This window comes from Lissotriton helveticus, chromosome 9 (assembly GCF_964261635.1).
Source record: "Lissotriton helveticus chromosome 9, aLisHel1.1, whole genome shotgun sequence".
NCBI lineage: Eukaryota > Metazoa > Chordata > Amphibia > Caudata > Salamandridae > Lissotriton > Lissotriton helveticus.
In genome coordinates, this window is record NC_136070.1 from 184,526,504 (window position 1) to 184,553,722 (window position 27,219).

At 46.1% G+C, this 27,219-nt stretch overlaps 1 protein-coding gene across 1 annotated transcript in view; it reads left to right on the forward strand.

The window, feature by feature from the left end:
* ABHD12B (abhydrolase domain containing 12B) overlaps positions 1-27,219 on the forward strand; it is a 257,788-nt gene that overhangs the window by 228,320 nt on the left and 2,249 nt on the right. Inside the window, exons 11-12 of the mRNA XM_078662023.1 lie at positions 8,629-8,707; positions 10,018-10,142. Coding sequence (XP_078518149.1) covers positions 8,629-8,707; positions 10,018-10,142 — 204 coding nt within the window. The remainder of the gene's footprint in view (positions 1-8,628; positions 8,708-10,017; positions 10,143-27,219) is intronic.

The following is a 27,219-nucleotide window of genomic DNA, read 5'->3' on the forward strand; positions in this document are numbered from 1 at the left end:
AAGATTGGAAAAGCCAATAGGTCTAATGTGCACAATCTATTTGCTTTGCCAATGCTTGTTTTTAGTAGTTTCCTGCCTGTATTAAAGAATAGATGGTATCCCTTGTGCCTGGCCTTGCTTCAGTTACACGTGCCGGACCTTTTTTCCACAGATGGCTTATCAGCTGTACTTAATTTGCAATAATAAACCGATAATTCAAATAGTAAGTGAAGTGAGGGAAAGATTTCCTTAGGATCGTTGTGGGAAAACGGCCCTCTCAGAAGGGTCACTCCAAACTTTTGCCTTCCTCATCCTTCTGTTTTATGCTGAATTGTTTTTGTTGGTCTTAGGATTCTGAGCACTTTACCACAGCTTACCAGTGCTAAAGTGCATATGCTTCTCTCTAAACATGATGACATTGGTGAATACCGGATTGGCAATTTAGATTTACTAGTAAGTCCCTTGTAAAGTGGTATACCATAGACCCTGGGCCTCTATTTCAAATGCTCATCATTTGTGCCTGCAGCACTGATTGTACCACCCACATAAGTAGCCTTTCAAATCTGTCTCAGGTCTGCCATTGCAGGACCTGTCTGCGCAGTTCAAGGCCACTTGGCATTTGAAACTACTTGGCAAGCCTAAAAACTTCCCTTTTATTACATATGTCACCCATAAGGTAGGCCCTAAGGTGTGGGTGCTGTGTAAGTAAAAGGTAGGACATGTACCTTGTATTTTACATGTCCTGGTAGTGACAAAAATCGAAATTAATTTTTCACTACTATGAGGCCTGCTCCTCTCCTAGGAAACCATTGGAAATTGCTTAATATACCTTTAAGCTGTAATTACTGATTGCAGAGGAGCGGCTGCTTTATGTTTTAAATCTTTGGCTTGGTAATGACAAATCCTCTTTATTGGTAAAGTTGGATTTGGCATTACTAGTTTAGAAGTGCCACTTTTAGAAAGGGAGAATTTCTCCATGCTTAGCTCTTTGTGTGGCTTCTAGCCTGTCTCCAATACATGTCTGGGTTTGGATGACATCAAGACTCTGCGCATTCCCCCTAGACAGCCACAAACACAGGATACTTCAGGGCATCTGCATACTGATGGGTCTTCCTGGGCAAGAGGGAAGGGAGGAGCGGACACCTATACTCCAATAGGTAGTGTCCTCACACAATGTACTGATCAACCCCCACCGGTAGCCTGGCTGACAGGACTGGGCTGAAAGGGAACAGAGTCTCCCCCACCTTAAATGCACGTTTTTGTATAAGTACTGAGTCGCTGACGCCTTCTGACTAGTTCACTTTTGGGTCCGGAGGAGACTTTGCCAAGAGGAGGAGCTGTCCTGCCAGGAGAAACTGCCACTTTGCTCAACGCAATGTTGTGTTGGTCTGCGTCCTGCTTTATTGCTGTGATGATAGGAGGGACTGCCACTTTTCAACTTGCTCTCGTGTGCTGGCCTGCTGCCTTTTGCAGTGAGAAGGACTGGACATACAACCTCATGAAACTAAGTAACTCCAAGGGCTTGTTGGCTTGCGCCCCGTTTTGAAATCTAAAGGCCATCAAAGATTTCACCTACTCACTGCTCCCGTGGGACTCTGTCACTCGCCAGTTCATCAGCTGCGTTCTGACTAGGAGCCATGATCGAACAGTCCTTGCTTTTTATTTCACAAAGATAAGCGTGTGTGGAGAGCTTCATGTTTCATCCAATCAGCATATATGGAGCACTTCATGTTTCACACGATCAGCGCATGTTGAGCGTTTTGTATTTTACCAAGAGCGGCATGTGTCCCAGCGTGTCATGCTTTCTCCATAGTAGCCGCGGCACAGAGAAAATTGCCTGCATCATGAGTCTGGAGGGTTGCCCCAGCAACGTAGAAACCTCCGCCAACGTCACCCATGCACCACCCTCCTGTGAGCGGGGCCCTGGTGCCAGAGGAAGCACCACCTTGCATGCAGTCCAGATCGCAGCGGACCGCCAAGACTTTCCAGACGGACCGAGGACACCCCAGGTATCATGACTGGAGGAAAGGGACCGGCGAGGCCCTGCGGGGCAGCTCTCAGTTGTCTGTTACTCACAGGCTATAACTGAAGGCACATCATTGTTGAATTGTACTGTTGATTGTCTGGTTAGATCCTGTTTGAGGAAGTCGGCGCCTGCACAGTTGAGAGCTCATGCTGGCCAGGATCACTTATGAATCACCCTGGTAGAGCTAGAACACAATAAAGTCCATACTCCCAAGTGCTTGTTCCAGCACTCCCCGTAAATATTTCCATTATCTCCCTAAAGAAAGCGCAACATTACTAACCCTGTGTTTTTCTATGCTTATTTTTTAAAATTGTATAACTTAAGTAATCTTGATTGGGTTTTTGTTGATTTAGTCTTGTAATAATCAGATAAAGATAATCTATTTTAATAAACCTGAGTGGAGTTTTTTTGTGGTGTATTCATTATGCACAAATACTTTACATTTTGCCTCTTTTGATAAGCCTGCCTGCTCTGCACCTAGCTACCAGAGGGTGAACACAGGTTATCTCAGTTGTTTATCTAGCTTACCCTGACTAGTGTGGTGGGTTCTGCGTGGCTTGGGTGTATACCTTTGCTAGCCAGAAATCCCATTTCTTTTTTTTTTTTTAAACCTATTTTATTAAATTTGTCAAATTCAATATTAATATTTCCATACGATAAAAGACAATAGAAGTCATCAAGTAAATAAATAGGAGTGGAATATATTCCCCATCTTTTCACGTATCGTAGGATTACAAACAAAAAGCAAAACCAACTGCATCAAACAAAGCCAAACTCTGCGCCTGATCTCATACATCATGGTCTTGGTTACTTGCAGCTCCAATGTCCCTATTAAAATGTTAAGACTTCGTCCATTAGTTGCCCAGCCTCTGTGTTGTGTGTCTCCAAAGGAGTGCTCCTGTATGTGTCCCAACTCTTACATATTTTGGGATGCTTCAGTGTGCATTCACGGTAAATGAATACCGGTCGTTCTAACTCCATAGCGAAGTCCATGTACCCCTTCCACGTCAATGCTAGAGGAGGGGTGTCAGCATTCCAATGTTTAGCTATATCCTGTTTTGCAAGGCTGCGGCCCAAAAATAACAAATGTCTTTTATAATGGTTGCCCCCAATTTCATCTGTACAATGTAGCAGCGCGAGTTTGGAAGATCTGGGAATTTCCCATGCTAGTACTGCAGAGAGGCTTTGAAGCACCCTCGCCAAAAGCGATCGAGAGTAGGACACGTCCAGATTGTGTGTAGGAAGGTGCCGTCCTCTGAATGACAGCAAAGGCACTGAGGAGAGTCGATCAGCCCTAAACGCCATAATCTATATCTGGTGTAATATACCCGATGCAGGTATTTAAATTGAATATAATGAAGGCAAATTGATATTGCGGCTTCATGTTGTGATTGGAGAGCTTTGGACCAGTCAAGTCATCGTCGTCTATAGGTCCTATATCCGTGTCCCAGGAAGGTCGGAGAGTGGCAAGGGTTGTGGGGCTATTAGTCACTAGGGTTAGATAAATTTCGGAGATTTTATGGTCCCTTAGTTCTCCCATTAGGAGCTTACCCTCTAATGGGCTGGACTTGGGAAGGGCAGTTAGGTCCTTAATGTAAGAGTGTAAAGCATGCCGTAATTGTACGTTTTTGTAGGACTAGGAGTGGGGCACGGAGAACTCCTTTTGAAGGTCCTGAAAGGACTTTAGGGTATGGCCCCTCATGACATCGCCTAAGGTAGGGACTCCGATGCAATCCCAGCCACTAAATCCTTGAATGGCCGCTACTTGTGGAAGTAGGCGATTTCCCCACAGCGGGGTCTCGGGTGAGAGATGCCCCCACCAACCTATACGTCAAAGCGCCTGCCGCCAAGTCATGATCACTACCTGTGTTGCAGAGGGGAGGCCCTTAGGAGCTGATCTGCTGTACAGGAGTGGGTATAGGGATGGTACTCCCTTAATCCACCGATCGATCTTTAATGTAGGTTCGTGCCTAGGATCATACCACCATTCATTCAGGATCTGTAATTGAGCTGCTGCGTAATAGCAAAAAGTATGTCCGCAGTGGCGATGCCGCCGCAGTAGGTATATTGCATACATTTGCATAGGGCGACCCTTGCCGTACAATCCCCCCACATAAATTGACCCAAGACCGCGTTCATTTGACGGAACCAGGACATAGGTATCAGGTAAGGGTGAGATTGTAGTTGGTAAAGTAATTTCGGTAATGAGACCATCTTGAATATGGCCAACCTGACATAAAGTGAGATGGGGAGTGAAGCCCATGTCTACATCTCAGCTTTAACCTTCGCGGTCATTACTTCCAGGTTTTCCCCCCAGGAGAGTATTTGGCTATCTGATACATAAATGCCCAGGTAGGTGAAGAATGTGTTGCAAGCGTCAGACCTTCTGCCCATCTCCCGCATCCAAGCAACCCTCTAAGTGGCTAAATTTGAGATTTGATAGAGTTGATGTAGAGGCCAGATGTTTAATTAAAGATGCGCATGAACTGGGGTATTCGGGGCCCTGTTTGGTGGGGATCGGTCAGGAAGAATACGTTTTTCGTCTGCGTATAATGCTATACGGTCCGATATGTCTGGAGTCCACTCTGACCTGCCATAAAGTGTGTCACGTCATACCCAGGCCGCAAGTGGATTGATGGCAAGAACAAATAGAAAAGGAAAAAGGGGGCATCCCGGTATATAGGAAAGTGCGCCGATGTAGTTCCGGCCCCTTGCGCTGTTGCCGTAAGATTGTATATAATAGTCTAATCAATGCAATGAGGCTGGGACCCATGTTTAAGTGTCTCAGTAAAATGAACATATAAGTCCAACTCACTGAATTGAATGCCTTGTCCATGTCTACTAGGAGTAAGGCAACCTGTCTGTTTAGGCGATCAATGGCAGCGATGGTGTTATGTAATATCTGGATGTTATGTTGGGTCGATCTTTGCAGCATGAAGCCAGCGGGATCGGAATGTATCATGTCCGTGAGATGTGGGATCAGTCTGTTTTCTAACACTTTGGCTAAAAGCTTAGCTTCAATATTTAGCAGAGATATTGGCCTATAGGACGAACAGAGGTCTGGGGGGCGTCCTGGTTTAAGGAAGACCTTGATTTCCGCATGTCTCCACTCAGTGGGCAGGGTTTTCTTTTGGATGACTTTGTCATGGGTAGCAAGATAGTATGGCCCCAGTAAGTGACGCAAATGCTTTGAAAAACTCACTAGGGAATCCGTTAGGTACCGGTGATTTGCCGAAAGCAATCCCAGACGCGGCATAGATTAATTAGTCACAGGCGGCATCGGACAAAGTCCTAGCCGGAATATCTTGAAAGAAATCCTCTATCTGGGATTCTGATATGACCTCAGGCTTAGTGTACAGGGAACGATAAAATTCAGCAAAGGTCTCGACAATAAGTGTTGGGTTAGATATCATCTCCCCTGTAGACGATGTAATAATGGGTATTTCTGTCAGTTTGAGAGTGTACTGACACAGTCTATGCAATAGTTTCCCGGACGTGTCCCCCCACTGATAGATCCTACTTTGCGTGGCCTGCCATGTGTGTTTGGCATCGTCAAGAAGGATGCTCTGATATCTTTTCTGCAGAGCCTAAGTTGTCTGCGAGCGCTATTACCGCTAGGCTCTTGTGCCCGCCTCACCGATATAAGTATCTGGGGTTCGAGTTGGATTAGGGTCAATTTCTTCTGATGTCGGGTGGCCATGCATTGACTAATATTGATCCCAAGGATGGTAGATTTCATGACCTCCAATAGTGTGGAGGTAGAGGGTGCTGATTCATTTATTGAAAAGCATTCTAGCAAGGCTGCATGAAGATTTGTTTCATAGTTTGGGTTGTGGAGGTACCACAACGGCTTTCGCCAATGAAATGCAGAGCGCCTGGGGCCTATTTGTAGCGGAATTTGTAATGGGGAGTGATCTGACAGGCCTCTGGGCAAAATCTCTGTTGCGAGCACTCTAGGGATGTGAGCTTTGTTAATTAAGATATAGTGAAGTCTGGAGAATGACTTGTGTACCGTTGAAAAATATGTGTAATTGGTGTCGGTGGGGTGAAAAGTCCTCCATGAGTCTGCCCATCCCAGCGCCTGTACTAGGGGTCCCAGTCGAGAAGAGACTCCCTGGGTGTGTGATGTGTCTCTGTGGGGCAACATCTATCTTGGACAGGGTCTAAGACATAATTCCAGTCCCCTCCCACCAGAGACAATACGTCTGATAATATAACCCAAAAGATTTGCTGTGCTAAAGTAGCCATTTTCCAGCTTTCAGGAACAAGCAGAGCTGAATCAAAAATCAGATTTTATTTTAACCCAGTTTTCAAAGAGACGGCCCTTTTGTCAAATTCTTTTGCTTTCAAATTGCTTCCAGTCTGTGATGGAAACCAATGGGAAACTCATGGATGATCCAGGAAAGCTATAGATTTCTGAAAAGTAGACAGAATTCTTAATTCAGCGAGGGGTTATTGTGTAGGTCCCTCAAAGTTTCCCCAGAGAAACGAATTGCTGCAACAAAAAAAATCGTGAAAATAAGTAGGAAAACACAGCATTTGTGAGCACGTTTTCATCTGTAATTTCATGTCACAATGACTGATATACAAAAGCAATATACCATTATGTCCGCTAGACCCTTCTGGTTGTGGAGATATATAGGGTCTGTAGGTTGCAAAAGAACCTAAGGTACCCATAGCCAACAACTGAGCTGCGCCTTACAATGGCTTTTCATTGTGTACAAGTATACAGCAATTCATATGGTTAAAAAGATAAAGTTTAAAATGGGTATCAAGGACAACAATGTATTTCTGAAACAGACACCAGATGGGGAGTGTAAGAGCAGTGATTATTTGTACATAATTTGAATTTGCGGGTAGCCACACTGGCATGTGATTCAGTGGGCATTTTTCAAAATTCCTTCTTTTTTACACTGGGTTAGATTTGAAAGGCACAAATGCATAGAAATCCTATAAGTAATGACAAATGTTCTTCTATTCTGCGTTTCCACATGTCTTCCGATTATATGGTACCTCACTTGTGTTGGTAGCTCCAGTGCCCATGACAGGAAAGGGCCCAAAACACAACATGGACACATCACATTTCACCCCTGAAAACTGAGGCTTTTTTGCAATATGGGTAGCTGTGGAATTTTGGCCCTCTCTCAGCCGGCACCGTTTTCAAAGCTAGACACCTAGGGGAATCCAGAGTGGGGTTCTTCCCAGGTTTTATTACCAAGAAGCCCTTGCAAACCTCAAACTTTGATTGAAAACACAAATTTTCCTCACATTTCTGTGACAGAAAATTCTGGAATCCGCAGGGAGTGACACATTTCCTACAACACTGAGTTCTCGCATGTCTCCTCATAAAAAAGGTACCCAATTTCTGTTGGTGAGCCTAGAGACAGCCACACAAAATGCACTAAAGGGCTGCGTGGAGGGATCAGCGATAACGGTAGCTGCTGTATTTGGGGTTGTGCTCATCCACCACCCATGGAAACCTACCAACCATACACATTTTTCAAAAGTAAACACCCAGGGATTTCCAGGTGGTGTGCCTTGCATGGATCCCACAAGGTTTTCCAATCTACTTTTCCCTGCAAACCTCAAACTTTGCTTAATATCACTAATTTTCCATAATTGCTGTGATGGAAATTTCCGGAATCCACAGAAAATTCCTACCACCCAGCAATACCCCCACTTATCCGGGTAAAAACGCTACTACACTTGTGTAGCTGGAACCTGTGCTCACGACAGGAACGGATCAGTGCAAGGTCAATGGGAGCCTTCCCAGGGGTTTGTGGCTACCTCAGACATTGTGGGTAAGACAAATGTTGTGGGATCCACTCAAGTCATACCACCCTGGAATCCCCTTGATGTCTACTGCGCCCTGGGAGTGAGGGATAAGTACGGGCCCATGACCAGAGGACTGCTCCTCCCAAAAAATACTATAAATCTGCAGGCCATGGTGTCTAGTTAATTTCCTGCACAATCAAATACATTAGTGGGGAAGATCAACTTGTGGGTGGAACCCAAGACCCTCTTCCAGTGGTGTTTCCTAAAGCTCTTTTTCTGTTGATAATATAAAGTTAAAAACAGCTGTTCTGTCAATGTGGACCTAAAGACCCTCATTTTATTAATTTTGAGAATAAAATGCTGGACATGTTAAAAAGCTTTGAAAATACCTTGCACTATCAAGATCTAGGTTTTAGGTCACATTCAGGTATCCAGAAAGAAGGTACAAAAAATTACTTTGGAGGCCCAGGGTAGAGACAGGAGATGGAATGGCAGTGATCTATTTCCTCATACCAAAAAAGATTACAATTTATTACAATTTTCACAACTGAAAGTGAACCAGCAGTGTGCCTGTAAATGTGATTTTCTTGATGACTGCCCTGCTGACATAGACCCCAATCCCCAGTTGCAATGCCTTGTAAATATAGGGTATTGTATACTTCTTATTACATTAATAAATTATGTCATTTAAAAACATTGAGACTTGCTCTCAAACAAGTAAAAACACTAAACTATAGCAAAAGCAAATTACTCTTATGGGATCATTTAACAGGACCAATGTGTGCTGACTGTGTATAATTGTTGGTTTAAGTAATGAATACATTTCTTTTTGTTGTGTTTCCTTACAGTGTAAAAATACTGTCAAGTCCCCTTTTGATCTTGCATGCAGAAGATGACCACATTGTGCCTGTGGAATTGGGTAAAAAGGTAATCAGGAAACTGAAAATCATATTTTAGTCATGCTTGAAGAACGTTCTTCTTTAATGAATTGGTTATGTTCACATCTCCATTTCTCTGGAAAAAAAATAGTTGAGCTCATTATACAACTGTGTCCCTTTGATTTTGTTTGTAATAAAGGCGCCGATTTACTAGGGCTTTGCACCGGTGCTAGAAAGATACGGAGCAACAGCAATGGTTTCTGTTCTGGTGCAAATGGTGGCTTGTGCTGGAAAGGGGCCCTTTTCACAGCATGATATCCACTTTGCACAACTTTTTGTAAACTGGGGGAGGCTCAATGCAAACACTCATATTTTTTTACTCAAAGCGTGATCTTCTGAAATAGCCAGAACTGACTTTGGGGCATATTTACAAAAGGATATCGCCACAAGAACGTCACTTTTAGTGAAGATTTGGAGGCTCCTTATTTACAAAGCGTCATTAAGCAACTTAACGTGGCTTGATGCCGCCTTGTAAATAATTGTATAAAGAACAATTGATGGACAGAATTCAGAACAATGTCATACATTCACCCGAGTACAGAGATTTGGGCCTAAATCCAATTTCAGCATTTGAAGACAGTGCCCTCCTGACATTGTAAAGCCAGTGGGCCTGTGGCAGTTGGCACGCTGGGGTGACAGTTAAGGCCCTACCATTAGAAAACCAAGCGGTAGAAAAGGAATATCAGGTTACAGCTACACTATAAATGACCCTCTAAGTTTGGAAGCGCACATAATTGTGCGACAGGCATTTGTAATGATTTCGAATACCTGCAAATGGGTCACTTTGTGTGGTCCCATGCTATTTTATTGTCTTTTAGCTTGTCATGCCAGTCTGTGGAAAATGGTGCGCAGCTGCTTTCACTCGACTGGTACACTTATGGGTGGGCCTCGTGTGAGACTCCGGCCCACAGCACTTTTTGCCTTCTTGACCTCCCATTTGTGCATAGTATAGTGATTGATTTGATGTAGTGAGAATACATTGATCTGCCCCAGCACACTCAGACGGATACGTTCTGGAGTTCATTGTTGCACTTTTTATACTAGCGAATGCCATAACTCCATGCATAACATTGTATTTAAGTCAAATACTATTTCATCCAGTTGCATGTTATTTTAAGTTGAAATAATGCATGCAGATGTTTAAAAGCAGAACTGGGAAAAGAGTAAACCTGCAAAAAATGGTTGCAGTTTTTAGAACTTTATGCCCAAATTTATAAACGTGACCATAACTTTTCTTAGCGACTATGAAGTAAATGTATTTGTTAAATGCATTGTTTCAATGTTTATATTTATCTACAGTTATACGAAATTGCACAGACATCTCGCAGTTCCAAAGATAATGTCAAGTTGGTTTTATTTCCTGCCTTGATGGGGTACAGACATAACTACATATATAAGGAGCCCCGCCTTCCCGACATTACAAGGTAAATAATCACATTGGCAATCTTACCCTCAAATGGACACAGACTAGCATTTTGCCTTGTGTTTTGATAACAGCTGTGGATGCTCAGCATTTTAACTCAACCAGTGATAAAACTCCAAAATTCTACGCAGGCAGATATAGATGCAGATAGCTTTTAAATGGGCACATGTGCCGGAGACTGACAGGGGCATCCGCTGACAACCAACGACCTGGTGGGCGTTAAGCCATCTGCAATGTAAAATTCATGGTCCCGCTTAGCTGGTAGTGCGTTGCTACCCTCCCTTTTGCATTGATGCTCAAATAGTGTCTCCATAGAAAATAGATAGGAGAGTTGACCAAAGAATGATACCACTAGAGATTAGCAGAATTCCATGGTTTGGCACTCAATCCATGGATGCTAGCTGAAGGTAGGTGAATGCAAAGTGGTTGCAAAACTGTGCGCATCTAGCCTTACACTAAAATCGATTGAAGGAAGGAACCGAAGGGACATGTATATTGATGCTGTTTTCATGATGGTATTCCTGATGTGTGCTATTTCAGGAGTTATTTTATGCATTCCTGACAAGTATACACATGACATTAGATAGGAAATGTAGTATTAGGAGGTGTCCAGTTGTAGGGCTGTAAGGTTAGGTTCCCTGATTAGAGATAAATTAATTAGCTTATCCAAAAGAGAGGAAGGTTTTTACATATTTCTGCCAGAAAGGGGCAGATAATTATTTTTGAGGTTGAGGTAATTGATCAAATATTTGAGATTTTGTTTTAAATAGCTTTCATTTTAAATGGGTGGGGGTATTGGATGATTTTGTTTACATCCATAATAAAGGAGAATTGTTAGGGCAACAGTGAGCATGGAAACTTTCAAAGGTTTTGATTTTAGAATTTAAAGATTTGATGACCCATCTTTCCACCCCAAGCCCTGCTGGTCTTTTTATTTTACTTCCAAATCAAAACTTAACTAGGCCCTATTGTGTCGGAAGGTTGAAATCAGATTCATCTTCCCTCTCGGGTTACCATAATCGATCAAAGAGTCATTTTGTACCTTATTAGGTCTAACTTGTAATCTTATTACACATTAATTGTGCTGTCCACTGATTTACAATGTGTTTGTCTTATCTGTGATCTTATCTGTTATCACAATACAATATTTGGATGTTTGGAATGTACCTTCTTCTTGTATTTTGCTCAAATTAAATAAAACGTTTGGAACAAAAAAAAGGATTGTCAAATTCTTTGCATTTGCTGACAGGAGCAACAACTACAAGAGGGGTGCAAGTATTATTCGTAGATTTAACAGTTTCATATAGTTTTGGAGAGAGTTTTTAAACAAATCCATGTTTCTTTTGATAGAGGCATTCTTAGTTGTTGTCTTTGTGTGCATATATTGTTTCTAAATTAATTCTAGACGGATTAGCTGTCAAGTTTGTTTGGTGGCTCTGACATTTTGTTTGAAGTACCTACGAGACTATTTCTTATATTTGTGGGATGCTTTTTCTTCAGTGGCAAAATCTCCTTTATGTAATCATTCATCTTGTCATTATACTTAGTTGTGAGTTTGTTGATCTCCATATTCTTGATCAGGGCAAGTTTGTGTTTTTATTCTCTCTAACCCATGACGATACAAGTTTACTTAGGCCGGATGTAGTGATTTTAGAAAAGACTAGTGAAAAGCGAAGTTAGAAGTGGCGTAATCAGTGAACTGACATAGGATTAATCATAGTGTTGTTCCTGGCCGATGAGATCTAGCATGGCACTTTTGTCATGGGGTTTCAAAGAGGGTTGAGTCAAGTCATTCTTAATTAACTTAATGGATAAGATAAGAATGAGTATCTGATTGTTCCAATTAAGTTTGGAGTGTTCAAGAAATATGTTATCAGTAGATTTAATTGGATAGTAAGTCAAGTTTTTGTAACACTGATTAATGATTAGTGAGTTTTCTCTTGAAGGCTTGTAAAAAGGTAAGTTCTACCAGTAGATATTGGAAGGTAGAAATTGAGTCTGATTTAGTTAGACTAAAACGTATGGATTTATTATGCATTCGGGCTACTCCACCTTGCTTCATGCCTTCTCTTCCAAAAGGGATAATCAAGTGATCTGGCAGTAGGAGATGATCCATAATTGATTGGGATGCTTTGTTTTGCCGGGGTTGAGTGACAATTATGAGATCAGGACTTTGTGATGAGATAGTATGTGATAGAAGGTGTTCCTTCCTGCACAAAAACAATCATCCCTACAACGCAGGCACCTTTGCACCGTGCTGCAACGGTGCTTGTGTTGGCGTATGGCAGCCAATTGAGCACCAGCGCAGGGAAAGAGGACAGGAATGCGCCATTTCTGATAGATATGGCACATTCCTGCCTTTTTCTTTTGCTGTACGGCAGCACCGCAGGAAGGGTTGTGGCGCTGCCCTACTGCAAAACTTTGTAAATGGGGTAGTCAACTGAGGTATACAGTGCACTCAGCAGGCAGACAGAGAAATTACAAGGTCCCTAATCTGAATCTACCCCAGCCATAACTGCATAAAACCATTTGATTAACAGTAGTTCAAAAAAGTCATGAAAAGTACTCACACTTTTACTATCCAGAATCTTTTGCAGTCAGACTTTTCAAACTTCGCTACAATATGAAAACACATTGCGGTACCAGTAACCCGCTACTGATGTATCTAAGTAGTCTCAGTCCAGACCCTTGCCAATCAGTATCAGAGCTTGCCAGCAAAGTTTAGAACATCGTGTTTTGTTAATGTTATGTACTACATTTTCCAAATTGTGCATTGGCATGACCTCCACCTGCCTAGTCTCTAGTACCAACGTTTCCAGTGTAGACAATACATCTGTGTAAGTAGTTTTAAGTAACTTTTATTAGTTTCATCAAATAGACCTTAGTGCAATAGTGAAAGGCATATAATACAGATCATAAATAATGCGCACTAAATATACAATATTTTGCTTTAAAAAGATACACACGTAACTATAATAAATAGAGTAAAAGATAGATTAAAAAGGAGAAATACACAGATAACTATAATTAATTGATTAAAAGTGGTAATCATTCATTTCATTTCATAAAGCTTTATTCTGTACATATAAAACAATGATCATAAAAGCACAAGATCAGATACACATATAGGCAAACATGAAAATACAGCGGTTATTAATTCAATTAAACACTCAGAATATTAAAACATCATACTTTTCCTTGCATGAATTGATTTATATAAAAAGGTAGCTGTAAAAAAGCAAACATCTGGGTTATGCATGTTAAAAAGCAATTTCATAAAATCATTAACAGTGCGGACTCCTTATTTTACAAAGATCTGTTTTAAATAAGCAATGCGTAAGATTGCATATCAGAAGAAAATGCAGGGTGCATTGTACCGAATGGCCGTCACACGGGCAGGGACCAGCTGGGTGTTTTTTAAGAGACGGAAAGGCCACCAGATGATCTACGAGCCCAAGCCTCAACCTGGTAAGAACAAATCTATGCGAGGGTCTGGTCACATCACTTAAATATAGTTGAAACCCCTCATTTCCCCCCAATTTGTAATAAAAAACAAGCAGGTAGATAATTGGCCAGTGCTATTCGCCCTTCCCTCTGCCCTGTAATTCATAAACATACTCTTCATTTCCTGTTTTGACAATGCTAATGCAGCATAGGGGTCGGCCACGTCTACATACAATAACAGAACAGCGACACGGCGGACAGGCATCGAGCAGCACCAATCCCTCCGCCCTCCCTTGATGCAAAGACACTTTCCTACCCACACCTGCCACTGACAAACTAGCTGTTAAGTGAACCGTCGGCTACAGGACTTAGAACAGTAAAGCACACGACGTCGTTGCTGCTCATGTCTGGGGGAACCAGAGCGCGAACCGGCGCCACTGAAGGGCAAAATGGATAAAACCACGAAACACCCAGAAGCTGACCTGGTGGCGGCTAAGCTCGACACTGTGCTAGCGGCCGTGGAAAGGCTGGAGGCATCGATGCAATCCATGCGTGCGTCACTTGAGGCGAAAATAGACGGAGTGGCCATTGATCTAACCCACCTCCGCGCGTATCACAAGAAACTCAAGGACCGCACCACGACGTTGGAGAGTTCAATATCGGACCTCGAACCCCGTGTCACCCAATCGGACAGGCTAATGTAGGACCTGCTCAACAGAGTCGAATTTCTAGAAGATCGGGCAAAGGATGCGGAAGGACGGGCGAGACGCAACAACGTGCGCATAGTAGGAGTGCCGGAACGGTGGGAAGGGAGAGCCCCCACGACGCACATGGAAAACTGGTTGCGCACGTTGTTGCCAGAGGGGGCACTGTCACCGCACTTTGTGGTGGAACGAGCGCATCGAGTACCAACGCGGCCTCTCCAGACAGGCTCTAATCCCCGGCCGCTCCTTCTCCGCATTCTGAATTACCGAGACCGGGACTCAATTCTACGGGAAACGCGTAAACTCCAAGATATCCAGATTGACAGCGCCAAAATCATGTTTTTCCCTGACTACACTGTCCAGGTGCAACGCCAAAGACACTGTTTTCTGGCGGTGAAACAACGATTGCGCCAACGCGGCCTCAAATATTCTCTCCTATTCCCTGCCAAACTCCGAGTGGTGGCGCTTGACAAAACGCACTTCTTCACGAGCTCAGAAGAAGTGGAGGCGTGGTTGGACAGTGGCACGGATACAGCTCCCAGAAAGATTGCGGAACCTCCTAATCTGAAACGACACCGAGGCCCAAGGAGGAGGCGCCGGAATAGGTCGTCGTCGGCCCCGGAAAATCACGTGCCGATGAGTAACAGACCGCCGGAGGACGTGATGCACCAGGAACAGCAAGACGCTCAGCGCGTAGTTGCAGAAATCAGTCATTCTCCGAGGGTACAGTCGCCGTCAGCCACCAGTCCTCAGGCCTTGCCCAGTGATGATGAGGCGATATATGGGATATCAGACTCTCAGCTCTCCTCGGATCTTCCGGACGTCACGCCGCAAACAGTTGATCTGTTTGGATGAAATGCTCTACTGCGCCTTTTCTCCCCTCCTCCACTGACGATGTGCTGGAAGAACTGAAATGCCCGATCGCCTCTGACCTGGCTGGCTGCTCGTGACAACTCAACACACCAACAAGACCACTGCTGGGACACTTGGCCATCAGCCGCGAGACGCAGTGAGTATCGTTCCTGGCTGTCTGGCCGATGACAGGTGGTCAGAAACACACAGACAAACACCTGTCCCAGCTGACATGCCCCGACAGGCTGCCCTCGAGTCCGCTGGGCTCTATAAAATTATATTGCTCGCGCTGGCAGGTGCCGCACTGACAGCGTAACGCGCACAGATTGCCATGCAGCACAACAATAGAACAACCTCCATATCGCCCGCCACAAAACCGGCTGTCTGTGCATGTACTTCCCCGGTAGGGATAATATGCGATGTCACTCATCCGCTGCATATGACTGTTCGACCCTGCTCGGCAAGCAGAAACCCCATAGACTTGAATGTTGACTGTCTCTATAGAGTGTTTGGACGTCTGCACGGTTTGCAGCCGACCTTTTGGTATTATCCCCCATGTTGAATATTGTTTAGGTTTAATGAGCTATCTGGATTGCTTATCGACACTTCGTGTTCATATCCAAGCACTGCAGGTACCCACCGTAGTGCGTTTGAGGCACATATGTAGTAACTGCTGGGAGGTAATGAGCTCGCATTTGGCGGGGCGGAGTCGGGGGACGAGGAATGGGGGACACCTAAGCTAACGTAATGGTAGCACTTAAATTTTGCTCATGGAATGTGCGTGGAATTCACACCCCCTCACGTAGATATCAAATCTACTCATACCTGAAGAGGCACCGGATCCAAATAGCACTCCTGCAGGAGACTCATTTGAGTGATACAGAGGTGCACACATTGCGTCGTAGGTGGCGTGGACAGCTCTATGCCACGGGTTATTCCTCATATGCCCGTGGCGCCCTAATATGGGTAAGTCCGGGGACTCCATTTGAGGTGGAACACTCCCACATTGGCGGGGAGGGTAGGCTGGTGGTGGTGAGGGGGCGGCTGGATGGGTATCCGGTAGTTCTGGCCTCGATATATGCTCCCAACACAGACCAGCAGGGGTTTCTTGCACGACTCACCACCGAACTATCCCCCTGGCATGGGCTCCCATGGATAGTGGGGGCGATTATAATTGTGTCCTTGACATCGCTCTGGATCGCTCCTTCCCACCTTTACCGAGCGCACCTGGGATGGGGGCTATGAAAGCCCTTACTACCTGGGCCACACAATGGAATTTACGCGATGCATGGCGGAGCCGTAATCCGGATGCTCGGATTTATTCATTCTACTCGGGCGCCCATGACCTACACGTCCGACTGGACAGATACATGCTCACTAGCGACTTACTCCCCCATGTCACTGACACCTACTACATGGGCCGTACACACTCCGACCACGTGGACGCACACACACCCCCCTATCCCCACCTGGAGATTGCAACCAGACCTACTTCTAGACGCCCCATTCCGGGACTCACTATCTGCACAAATCACACACTATTTTGAGGATAACACAGGAACAGCATCTGCTCCTCAAGTAGAATGGGATGCATTCAAAGTTGTGATCAGAGGCCACTGCCTAGGTACGCAGGCCAACATACGACGGCATCTAGAGTCGGACCTGACACGGCTTGAGGCTACCCTCATGCAGACAGAACAGGGATCAGCTAACAATGGAGATGGGAGTGACCTAGAGTCCAGGACGGAGCATGACCGGCTGCTGGAGAGGCTGCGATGCCTCAACTACGCGGCCCACTCGGCTCGCACGCATAGCAAGGGTGACAAACCTGGCAAGCTTTTGACATGGTTGATCAGTAGAGAAGACCGAGCGAAGCCGGTAACGGCGGTGAGCGACGGCCAAGGTGGCATGTTGTACACACAACACGAAATACATGATGCCTTTACCACTCATTATACAGCGCTATACCGCTCCCAATTGCGAACTCCCCCACCGGATACTGCCGATTATCTCACACACATACCTCTACTGCCATTAGGGGACACCCAACAGGGGGACCTTGAAGCACCAATAACGCCGGAGGAGCTTCGTTTGGTTATAGCTGCGCTTTCCAACGGCAAATCCCCGGGCCCGGATGGATTGCCGGCGGAATTTTATAAGGCTTACTCAGACCTGCTGATCAAGATTGATGATGCAGCGATAGAGGACTCCTCCCTCCCACCCACGCTTAATGAAGCCACCCTTATCTCCCTCCTCAAACCAAGCAGAGATAGCACACAATTAGGCTCATACCGACCTCTGGCTCTCCTAAATACTGACTATAAAATATTGGCATCCACTTTAGCGCAGAGACTAGCTCCCATCACACCTACACTGGTACACACCGATCAGAATGGTTTTGTACCCACGAGAAGCACCTCCCATAATATCCGCCGCTTGTACAAAGTGCAGGAATACGCGGTGCAACAATGGCCAAGATCGGGGTGCCTAGTGCTAGACTTGGAGAAGGCCTTCGATTCGGTGGAATGGCCTTACCTTAGAGCGGTATTGCAGAAATACGAATTAGGAGATGCCTTTATCGATATGGTTCAACTACTGTATCAAACGCCCACAGTACGGGTCCGCATAGGCGGTCTTTTGTCCGATGCCATCAGAGTTCGGAGAGGCACCAGACAGGGCTGCCCCCTGTCGCCGCTGCTCTTCTCGCTAGCTATAGAACCATTAGCGGAACTACTGCGAAGGCAAAGTGCGGATTGGGGTATCCCCCTGGCAGACGGCATCCACGCGGTCTCTCTATATGCAGATGACCTGCTTCTCTACATTAAAGTCCTCACTCAAGTGCCGCAGGTGCTAACGGACATCTTTTGTACTTTCGCAGACCATTCAGGACTCCGGGTTAACTGGGGTAAATCCGGGGTGTATTCCTTCAGCCCAGAATTGCCAGAGTGTGAGGTGCGACTAGGCGGAGTACAACTGGCCTGGCACACCGCCACGTTCAAGTACTTAGGTATTCATGTTTACAGATCCCCGGCAGATGTGCTGGAGGGTAACCTGGTCAGAGCCATCTCCTCCCTGCAAGCGCAAATAACCTTTTGGAAAACGCTCCCCCTGAATGTCCCAAGCCGAGTAACCTTGACGAAAATGATTGTTTTACCAAGGCTACTATACTACTACTCCAACATGCCAGTCTACGTTCCGAACCGCATCTTCCGAGAATTGGAATCCATGATTAGAACCCTCATCTGGAATGTTGGTAGACCCCGAGTGGCGCTGACGAAACTATATGCGCCGGTAGCAGCGGGAGGCCTAGCGGTTCCCAACCAGGAATTATACTACCTGGCCGCGCAACTGCAATGGGTGGTTGGATGGCTAAGTGGGAAGTGTCTAACTGACACCACCTCGAATACCACGGCCCTCACTCATACGCAGGCGCTTACGCTGTTCTATCCCCTGGCCAATCTCCCTTGTCCACGGCAACTCCACTTGCAGTGGCTCACAAGTGCTATACACGCAACTTGCGGCTCACACGAACGATGACGCCCTATGCCCCCGCACTCCCACTGCTAGGCACTCCTAGAGATGGAGGAGCAATCACCTCACTCATGCTGGAAAGATGTGTGCAGAGCCGGGATAGATAGCTGAGTTGTACGCAGACGGTGCTCTGCTCCCATTTGATAAGTTAGCGGAGAACACTGACCTGCCAGCAGGGCAATTTCTATTGCACACATCGTTGATGCGCATGTACGTCAAAGCTTGGGGAGACATGACCGAGGAACAGCAGACTCATTTATTAATGCAGTACCTGCATGTTATGGGGAATGGGTCACATGTGATCCACTGGTTAGCGGAGGCACTACTATCACACACGACCTGCACCCTTCAACCACTGAGAGATAAATGGGCAGCGGACAGGGGCCGAGACTGGACAGACAAGGAATGGGAAAGGATATTAGAAGGGCCCACCAACATTCCACGCAACTCGCGTTTCAAAATCATTCAATTTTACATTATACACAGAGCATACCTGTCACCTGATAAAATAAATCAATACTTTGCAACTGACACATCCGTATGCCCTAGATGCTCCCTAGTGAATGCAAACCTCCTACATATGCTCTGTGACTGCCCTAGACTATCGACATACTGGCACAACATAACATCGCTATTAACACAAGGTGCTGGCGAAGAGCTACCACATGCATGGGAAACATGTTTGTTAGGTTTATTTAAACGGTCAAAACGCAACAAAGTATGTGCCAGGTTTTGGGATCTGGGATTGGTCACCGCCAAAAGGCTCATCACCAGGCACTGGAAGGGTGCGGACCCACCGCGCATTCAACACTGGCGCTCGTCCTTTAATAATTGGGCGGTAGCAGGAGGTGCCACACTAGGCAGGGAGGAGACGGCGGGACTCGGAGCCATTCCAATAGCACAGCCCTGGGATGATATTTTAAAATCCTTTCACCAGGCATGTCTCGAACAGGGAATCACATAGACGTTTAACACACAAGGCTCCACCAATATAATAGGCGACAGAAGGGAAAACATAAAGCACCTACAGGGGGAACTCTTGCCCCGGTAGCCAGAGACAAGATGCACCAGAGAAACGAGGGGGCTACCCGCACGACATACATGAGCAGACCTGCATCGTCCCCGCACGCTTGAAATTGACTGCCAATATTCCACGCTCTGCGCACTTATGTTGCGCGCATCCGCCTCCGCCATGTAACCTCAACGCCTGGTTGCAATAACACACGCCTACCTGCACGCATGAACATTCTCTCCACCTACGCATCTTACAGCAAATCCCCAGACTACAGCTCTTTATTTTTACTTCTCTTCTTTCCTTTTGTTTCCCCCCTCTCATATCACCCCTTTACTTTATTGTAGACCCCTTTCACTGTCGACCTATACAGTTGTTCTCCCCCCTCACCCCCCCACCGGTTGTCTGAGTTAATAATGTGCAGACAATTTCTTTAGCGGACTTGTTAGTTATAATGTTTGACACAAAATGATATCGTTCGATCCGCAGTACTTGCATCTACACTTGAGGGGATTCTCCACATAACAGGTCCATCAGGCACGATCTGTGACACGCAGAACTGACGAATAAGTAAGAGGATGGGTACCACCTGACACATCCGCAGAATCGGAACCATTACTGCGATTGACCTATGGGGCAAGACATCATTTGTCGCCACTGTGGGCGCATAGTTGCACCACGCAGTAGACCACGGTTTTGTGACGGGAACCATACACTCAACTCCTGAGCACCATTATATCGCCAAGCTGACGGCCCATAGCTCTGTAGAGATGGGAAACACTTTTCTATTACACGTGAAGTGAGGAAAGGTTATTTGTTCTAGATAGTTCCGTTCCCCCTCCCGCACTAATGGTTGTGGTATGAGACATATGTGTAATCTAATGTTATTGCTGTACAGATCATTACTGGGACCTGGAGGGTTTAACTACTGACATCCTCAATGTATTGCATTGTATTGTGATAATAACTGAAAATTCAATAAACATATTCAAACAAAAAAAATAGGGGTCGGTCACAATATTTATATCAAAAATTTCCTGGAAACTACGTATTATATATTTTAACCAAGGGATCTTAAGGTGGTTATCAACAGAGAGACAGTCATTAACAACAGCTCTATTCAGGGCTGTCTCATCTTTTTGCCAGATCGAACGCCATAGCATCAACGGCCTCAAAGATATCAGGTCTGACAGGTAATTGATCCCTAGTTCTCTGTGGGTTAAATCATTTGGGGCGGATTTTGGTAGACACAAAAGTTTTTTGAGAAAAATGTTTTCCTCTATTTGTAGGCAACCATTAGAACTGTGTCCCCAAGCCCCAGCCCCAGCCCCATATAAGGCAATAGACACACATCGTGATTGATAGATGTGTAACATAACCCTAATGCGTCTATCCCCTATCTTGGCTGCAAATCTAAAAACCCCATGGGCACTTTTTGCCATTTTAGACCGCACATTGGTAATTTCATGTACCCAGGTGCAATCTTTGGCAAAGGTAATTCCTAAGTAACAGAATTTGTCAACTTGGAGCACCCTGTGCCCATCAATGAAAAAGTTATGGGATCTCCTGCGGCCTGCCCCACAGATCATGGTGTAAGTTTTGGTTTTATTTATAAGTAGTTTCCTAACTTTAATAAAAATGGAGAACCTATCTATTAAACGCTGGAGACCGATGGGGGTCCTTGACAGTAACACGGCATCGTCCGCATATAACAATACCGATACGTCAAGGCCATTTACCTTTGGGGAGTCGGCACTAACTGTTTTTAAAACCACGTCTACCTCATTGATAAAAAGTATAAAAAGCAGGGGAGCAAGTACACAACCTTGTCATATCCCGCTCCTAACCTTAAATTTAGGAGTGCACTCCCCATTTATGCCATAACGAACACTAGTTTGAAAGTTATCCTATAATCGTGCTAGGAAGAAAATAATACCTTCTGGGGCCCCCATTTCTAGCAACTTCGCCCAAAGAATAGAGTGATCCACCAGGTCGAAGGCACTGCTTAAATCTGCAAAGCAGAGGTAGAGAGAGCCCTTTTTGGCCTGGGTATACTTCCCAATAAGCAGATTTAAATTTAAGCACTGGTCCAGGGTTCCACGCCCTTTCCTGAAGCCATACTGGGTGCTGGCCATGATACCGTTCTCTTCTGCCCATTCTTCCAGCCTTACCAGTAGTATCCTGCTCATAATTTTTACAGATGACTCTAGTAGGGAGATGGGACGATAATTTTTAGCGTCCCCCCTATCCCCTTTCTTATAGATAGGGATTATAATAGATTCCCCCCAGGTCGGCGGAACTCCATTGCATACCGCAGCATTAAATACATTGGTTAACAGTAACCCTGGGTGTAGTGTGCGGAGTGGGGCTCCGCGGAGCTACGCGAAGTGGGCGCAAAACTACGCCCACCTGCGCACTCCGCGTAGCCCCACTACGCACCGCCCGCCTCCCTCCCGCCCTCCCTAAATATGTAAATAAAAGGATAGAAAGGTTTTAAAGACACTTACCTTGTCCGCCGCGTCCCCGGGGCTCCCTCTCGCCGTCCCTGGATTCGCGCCGCCGCCATTTCGGATACTAATGCGCATGCGCGGGTGCCCGCGCATGCGCATTTCTCATGAGAAATGCGCATGCGCGGCCGCCCGCGCATGCGCATTAGTAACCGAAATGGCGGCGCGAATCCAGGGACGGCGAGAGGGAGCCCCGGGGACGCGGCGGACAAGGTAAGTGTCTTTAAAACCTTTCTATCCTTTTATTTACATATTTAGGGAGGGCGGGAGGGAGGCGGGTGGCGGCCGGCTACGCACCGTCTGCGGAGCGCGCGTAGTGCCGCCTGGCTACGCCCGCTACGCAAAATGCGTAGGAGACGGCACTACGCGCACTCCGTGCACGGAGCGTAGCTGGCCGCCCACGGTTAGTTAACACAGGGCCCCACATCGTCGGAACGGTTTTATACACATCGATGGGGACCCCGTCCAGCCCCTGGGCCTTCCTCCCTTTGCTGGCACTAATGCCTTGTTCGACCTCAGCAATAGTGAAATTCAGCGGCACTATGGGCCAGGAACTATGATTAGCACATTGCGGTTTATCAGACTTAAATATGGTGGAAAAGTGAGCTACCTATGCCTCCCTGGTGACATTAGACGTGAGTTCTGGGACCATGTCTTCTTTGAGAAAGGGGGAATTGACTGTTGCCCAGAATAGCGCACAATTAGAAGTTTCCGCAGCCTGTGTCAACTTTTCCCAGGCCTCTTGCTGTAGTTCTATCTTCTTATGCTTAAGGGCTACCTTATAATCACATCTAAGTTTGGATACCGCTTTCTTATCTCTCGGCCTGGCTGCCAAGGCCTGTTTTAATTCAGTGAGCATTGCAGTACATGTGTGATCAAACCACCCCTTATTGGACAGGTTTCCCCAGGCCGGTTTTAGTGAACATAGTGTCGATGACCTTATTAATAATCATAAAATCCCTTAAAATATCTACTGGGTCATGATCAGTATTAAGAATGGCATTAATCTCTCCAATGCACCCTATAACAATGGATTTTAATACCGCCTCAGATTCTTCTCCTTTCCATCTTACTCTCACACCATTAGGTCTGTGGGGTTCAATATTCATTACAGTGCGTGAAATGGATAAGGGCCTGCCTTCCCAAATAATAACTTCTAAAATAATACAATTGTGGTCACTTAACATGGTTTCATCAATCTTTGGGACATTACACAATGAAGTAATATTAGATGATACACATACATGGTCGATCACAGTATTAGCATTCCGGCCCGTATATGTGGGAATAATATCACCGAGTTCGTCCTTGGCATAAGCCAGGATTTCTAAATCATGATCCGCCATTATTTTATTTAGTGACTCACCATATAAGTTATGTGGGAAGTGCAAGTCCTCTTCCTCTAAATTATTTTTAACCCCACATACCCCCAAGGTAGACGTGGAACAGATAGAAATATTGAAATCTCTCACCCAGATAAAATCAAAAATAACGTTTTCCCCTGCAATCAGTTCGCCTACAGTTGCCTCCAAGTCCTTCACAACTTGGTGTCGCGTGTTATCAAAAACATTATTATAATAATTGATTAAAAGAACATTACAGGCTTGTTTCTGATGCAGCCACAGGATCTGAGAGTGAACCCCAACCTTCAGATACCTTTTCACAGTGATGGGGAGGTTGACAGATACCAGTATCAAAAGGCCTCCCTTGGCTCTACCAGAGACCGAGGCCTGTGCTGGTAGATTAAAGGAGACGTGATCATCATAACTAACCATATCCTGGCACCAAGTTTCCTGGAAACAAATAATGTCATGTGACTTAATAAAATCTGTCCATCCCAAAGTGTCCCCTTTTGAGGCTAATCCGGCGATGTTCCAGCTAACGATGGAACAGTGCGGGAGATGTTTCCCTTTGTTCGGCGGGATGGTGGTCGGACCTACGCCTGGGCCCCCACTGCCATCACCCCCCTCTCTTCGCGTATTAATAGGGCAAACCCCATCTTGGACATCATTACAAAGTTCAATCACATGGATGGTCCCTGACTCTCCTGGGTTATCCCTCTCCTTTTCAACATTTCTGGGGGTGACCACCTCCAACGTAGCAGTATGGTCCTGGTTATGTCAATCGTTAACGTCCAAGGTGCTCAAGGATTGAAACCGATTAAAGATAGGGACCTCATATTTTCTGGATATATCAAGGGGGAGACGTGGGTCTATGTTGGGTTCACCATTAATTTGGTGCATTAGGTGGCTATAAAAATAACCAAGGGGGCGTAATCTAATTCCCTGGTCATTATATGGTAATGCTGTTGCTCTAATCAGGGATGTGGTGACAAAATGAGGATTTTTTTAAATTTATGATAACACAGTCCCCCTTGGTATTTTTGGTCGATTTTCCAATCCAATTGACCCTTCTCATGGTAAGGATCTGATTGGATAATGCCACTGGGAACCCGCATTCACGATTTAGCCATGAAATAGTTTTATTTTTAAGAGATTCATGGGTCTCCAGCTGGTTAGGGGACAGATTTTCATTCAACGGTGGGACGTTAGTTAAGAATGCCACATACAGCGCACAGTAGGGGGGTACATTTATAGACTTACTACGCTTGGTATTGTTCGTTGCTGTTTCCCCCCTAAGGTCTGGAACTGTCTTACTCTTTTCAACATTAGGGGATTGTCTATTCAGCTCTCCTATAAATGTATGAGCCCTCCCATTACTACTTTGTGCTTCGGGTTTAGCCACTTCCCCGGTGGCCGTACTAACCCGGCAATTAGCCAGGGCGTTCATATGGGTTTTTAATAATTCATTTTGAAGTGAAATCTCACCCCCAATCCGCTTGACCTCACTGTTTAAACTATCCAGTTTATCTGATAGGGGTTTAATAGATCCTTCAATTTTGGCCACAAAGATACTCATCAGTTGCTCAATCTGTGCATTATTTAATATTACTGCATTAGTATTGCCCAAATGATCATCTACGGTTGGTGCATTCCCAGTTAACTTTTTGGCTCCCTTGCCCGAATTAATTGCACCTCGTTTAGTTTGAGCTTTCCTACATCCCCTTCTAGTTTTCGGAGCAGGCGATCCAGGTGTTGATAAATTAGGTGTAACATCCGGAACAGTAGATGGCTCAACTAAGCTAATATGTGGAGTAGTATTAATACTAATATTCTCCCTGTTTTCTTCGACAGCTACTAACGGGGCTAGGGGCAATGCTGATGAGCTACTTAAATCGAGCGAGAGTCGCCGCTCAGCTCTAATTATTTGGTCGTTAATGGCACTCACAGCTTTTACAAGTCATTATCGAGAGTAGAACTGGCATGCTCAACTGGGGTTTTACTTCCCTAACGCCGTGACATTATGAGGTTTTAAAATTAACCAGTTAAAAGACAAATAATAATAAAGAATATGAAATGACCATACACACAGAACTATTATAATTGGATAAAATAGTAAAGTAAGGGTGCAGCACAAGGACAAATAGCCAAGCCAGTCCAAAAGAGGAGAGTTCAGATAGGCCTTACCCACAGAGTGATCTTAAAGGTCCTTTTCTTTGCCACTGGAGCCCGGTCCTAATAACAAGGTCTAAAAAAAAATATTAACCAAGAGCTCTGGCCCGGCCCAGCCTCGACAGTCTCGGACGGGCTCAGACAGGCCGGCCCTTGGCCCAGGCTTCACCCGGCGCACGTCCCGCGCCGCGGTGGAAGCAGGGCTAAGATATACTGTGGGGAGGAGGGGCTAACTGTCCAAAGGTGTTGCCGGCGCTGTGGCAAGCGCTGAGTTTGCTGGGACTTGTAGTCTCTAAGTCCCTCCCGGCAGGCAGGGGAGCGTGGGGAAGGCCGGTGATTTAGCCTTCTCCTTCCTTCCAGCCCCTGGCAGGAGCGCAGCAAAGCTCCCCCCTCAGAAGACAGCGATAAGCCCCAACAGTACATGGCAGCGGTGGCAGGCCACGGCAGACTCCTCCACGAAACGGCAATCAATATAACTTATATAACATGCATTAAAGCATATTTCAACTACTGTAAATTTCATACATATCTTAGGTCCACTAAAACTACTACAATGCCAAGCGTGGAGTATCGCGACGCGCGCCCTTAGGACCCGGCACCTCCGGGCCCCGCCCCGCAGTCATTTGTGGTTGGGCGGCCGAGCGGCCCTATCGGCAGCCGGCGGCCCCTTCTACTTCCGGGTCACGGGCGATAACGCACATCCAGAGTGGTGGGAGGGCAGAGACCTTTGGCCTATTTAGGGCCAACTCCCTGTGACCTGGGTCTCTGTTCCCTCCACCTCTCCAGGATTGCAAAGTGCCCCGCAGCAGCCTTCACCGCGATCGAGGATCGGCCTTGTTAACTCGGGAGAGCCTTTCTCGCGGCGGGCGGCGTTTTCGATTTCACCGCACCTCCCGTTGGATTGTCGAGGGAGTGCGGCGGGCACCTGGCGTTGGTTGGCGGTTTCCAGAGACTCGGGTGTCGACCACGTGACCAGGTAAGGAGTCGGGTGCCTTGGGGGGCCTCGTGGGCAGCCGTTGATCTCGGGGGGGGGGAGAGGGTTACGAAGTGTTTAAATTTCCTGCCTTGCGGGGGTTGCGGCTGCACGCGGGGCTTCCTTTGTGTGCGGGCTCCTGCCGGGCGACGTGGACGGCGCTCAGGGAGGGACCGGGAGCGGGGATCCCGTTGCGGTCGCTCGGCGTGGTCTGCGCTGTGGAGGTGCTTGAGGGAGCGTTGCTAGGCAACTTGGACGCACGCAGGCCGAGCAGCTAGCAGTTTAGAACTTTTGCGAGCTAGCGCGTGGGGACATAAGTGTCGGCAGTATGGCGCCCAAGAAGGGGGGGCATAAAAGGAAGGATGCGGACCCCGAGCTGGCACAAATCATGAAATTGCTGCTCAGAAAGCTGAGTAATGACGCTCCAGAGAGCGGCGAGGAGAGCGAGGAAGAGCAGCCAGGGATAGTCGAAAGGCCGCGCAGGGAGGGGGTGCCACCGAGAGCGGCTTTTCCCCCATTAAAGAAAAAGAATAAAGCGCAGCC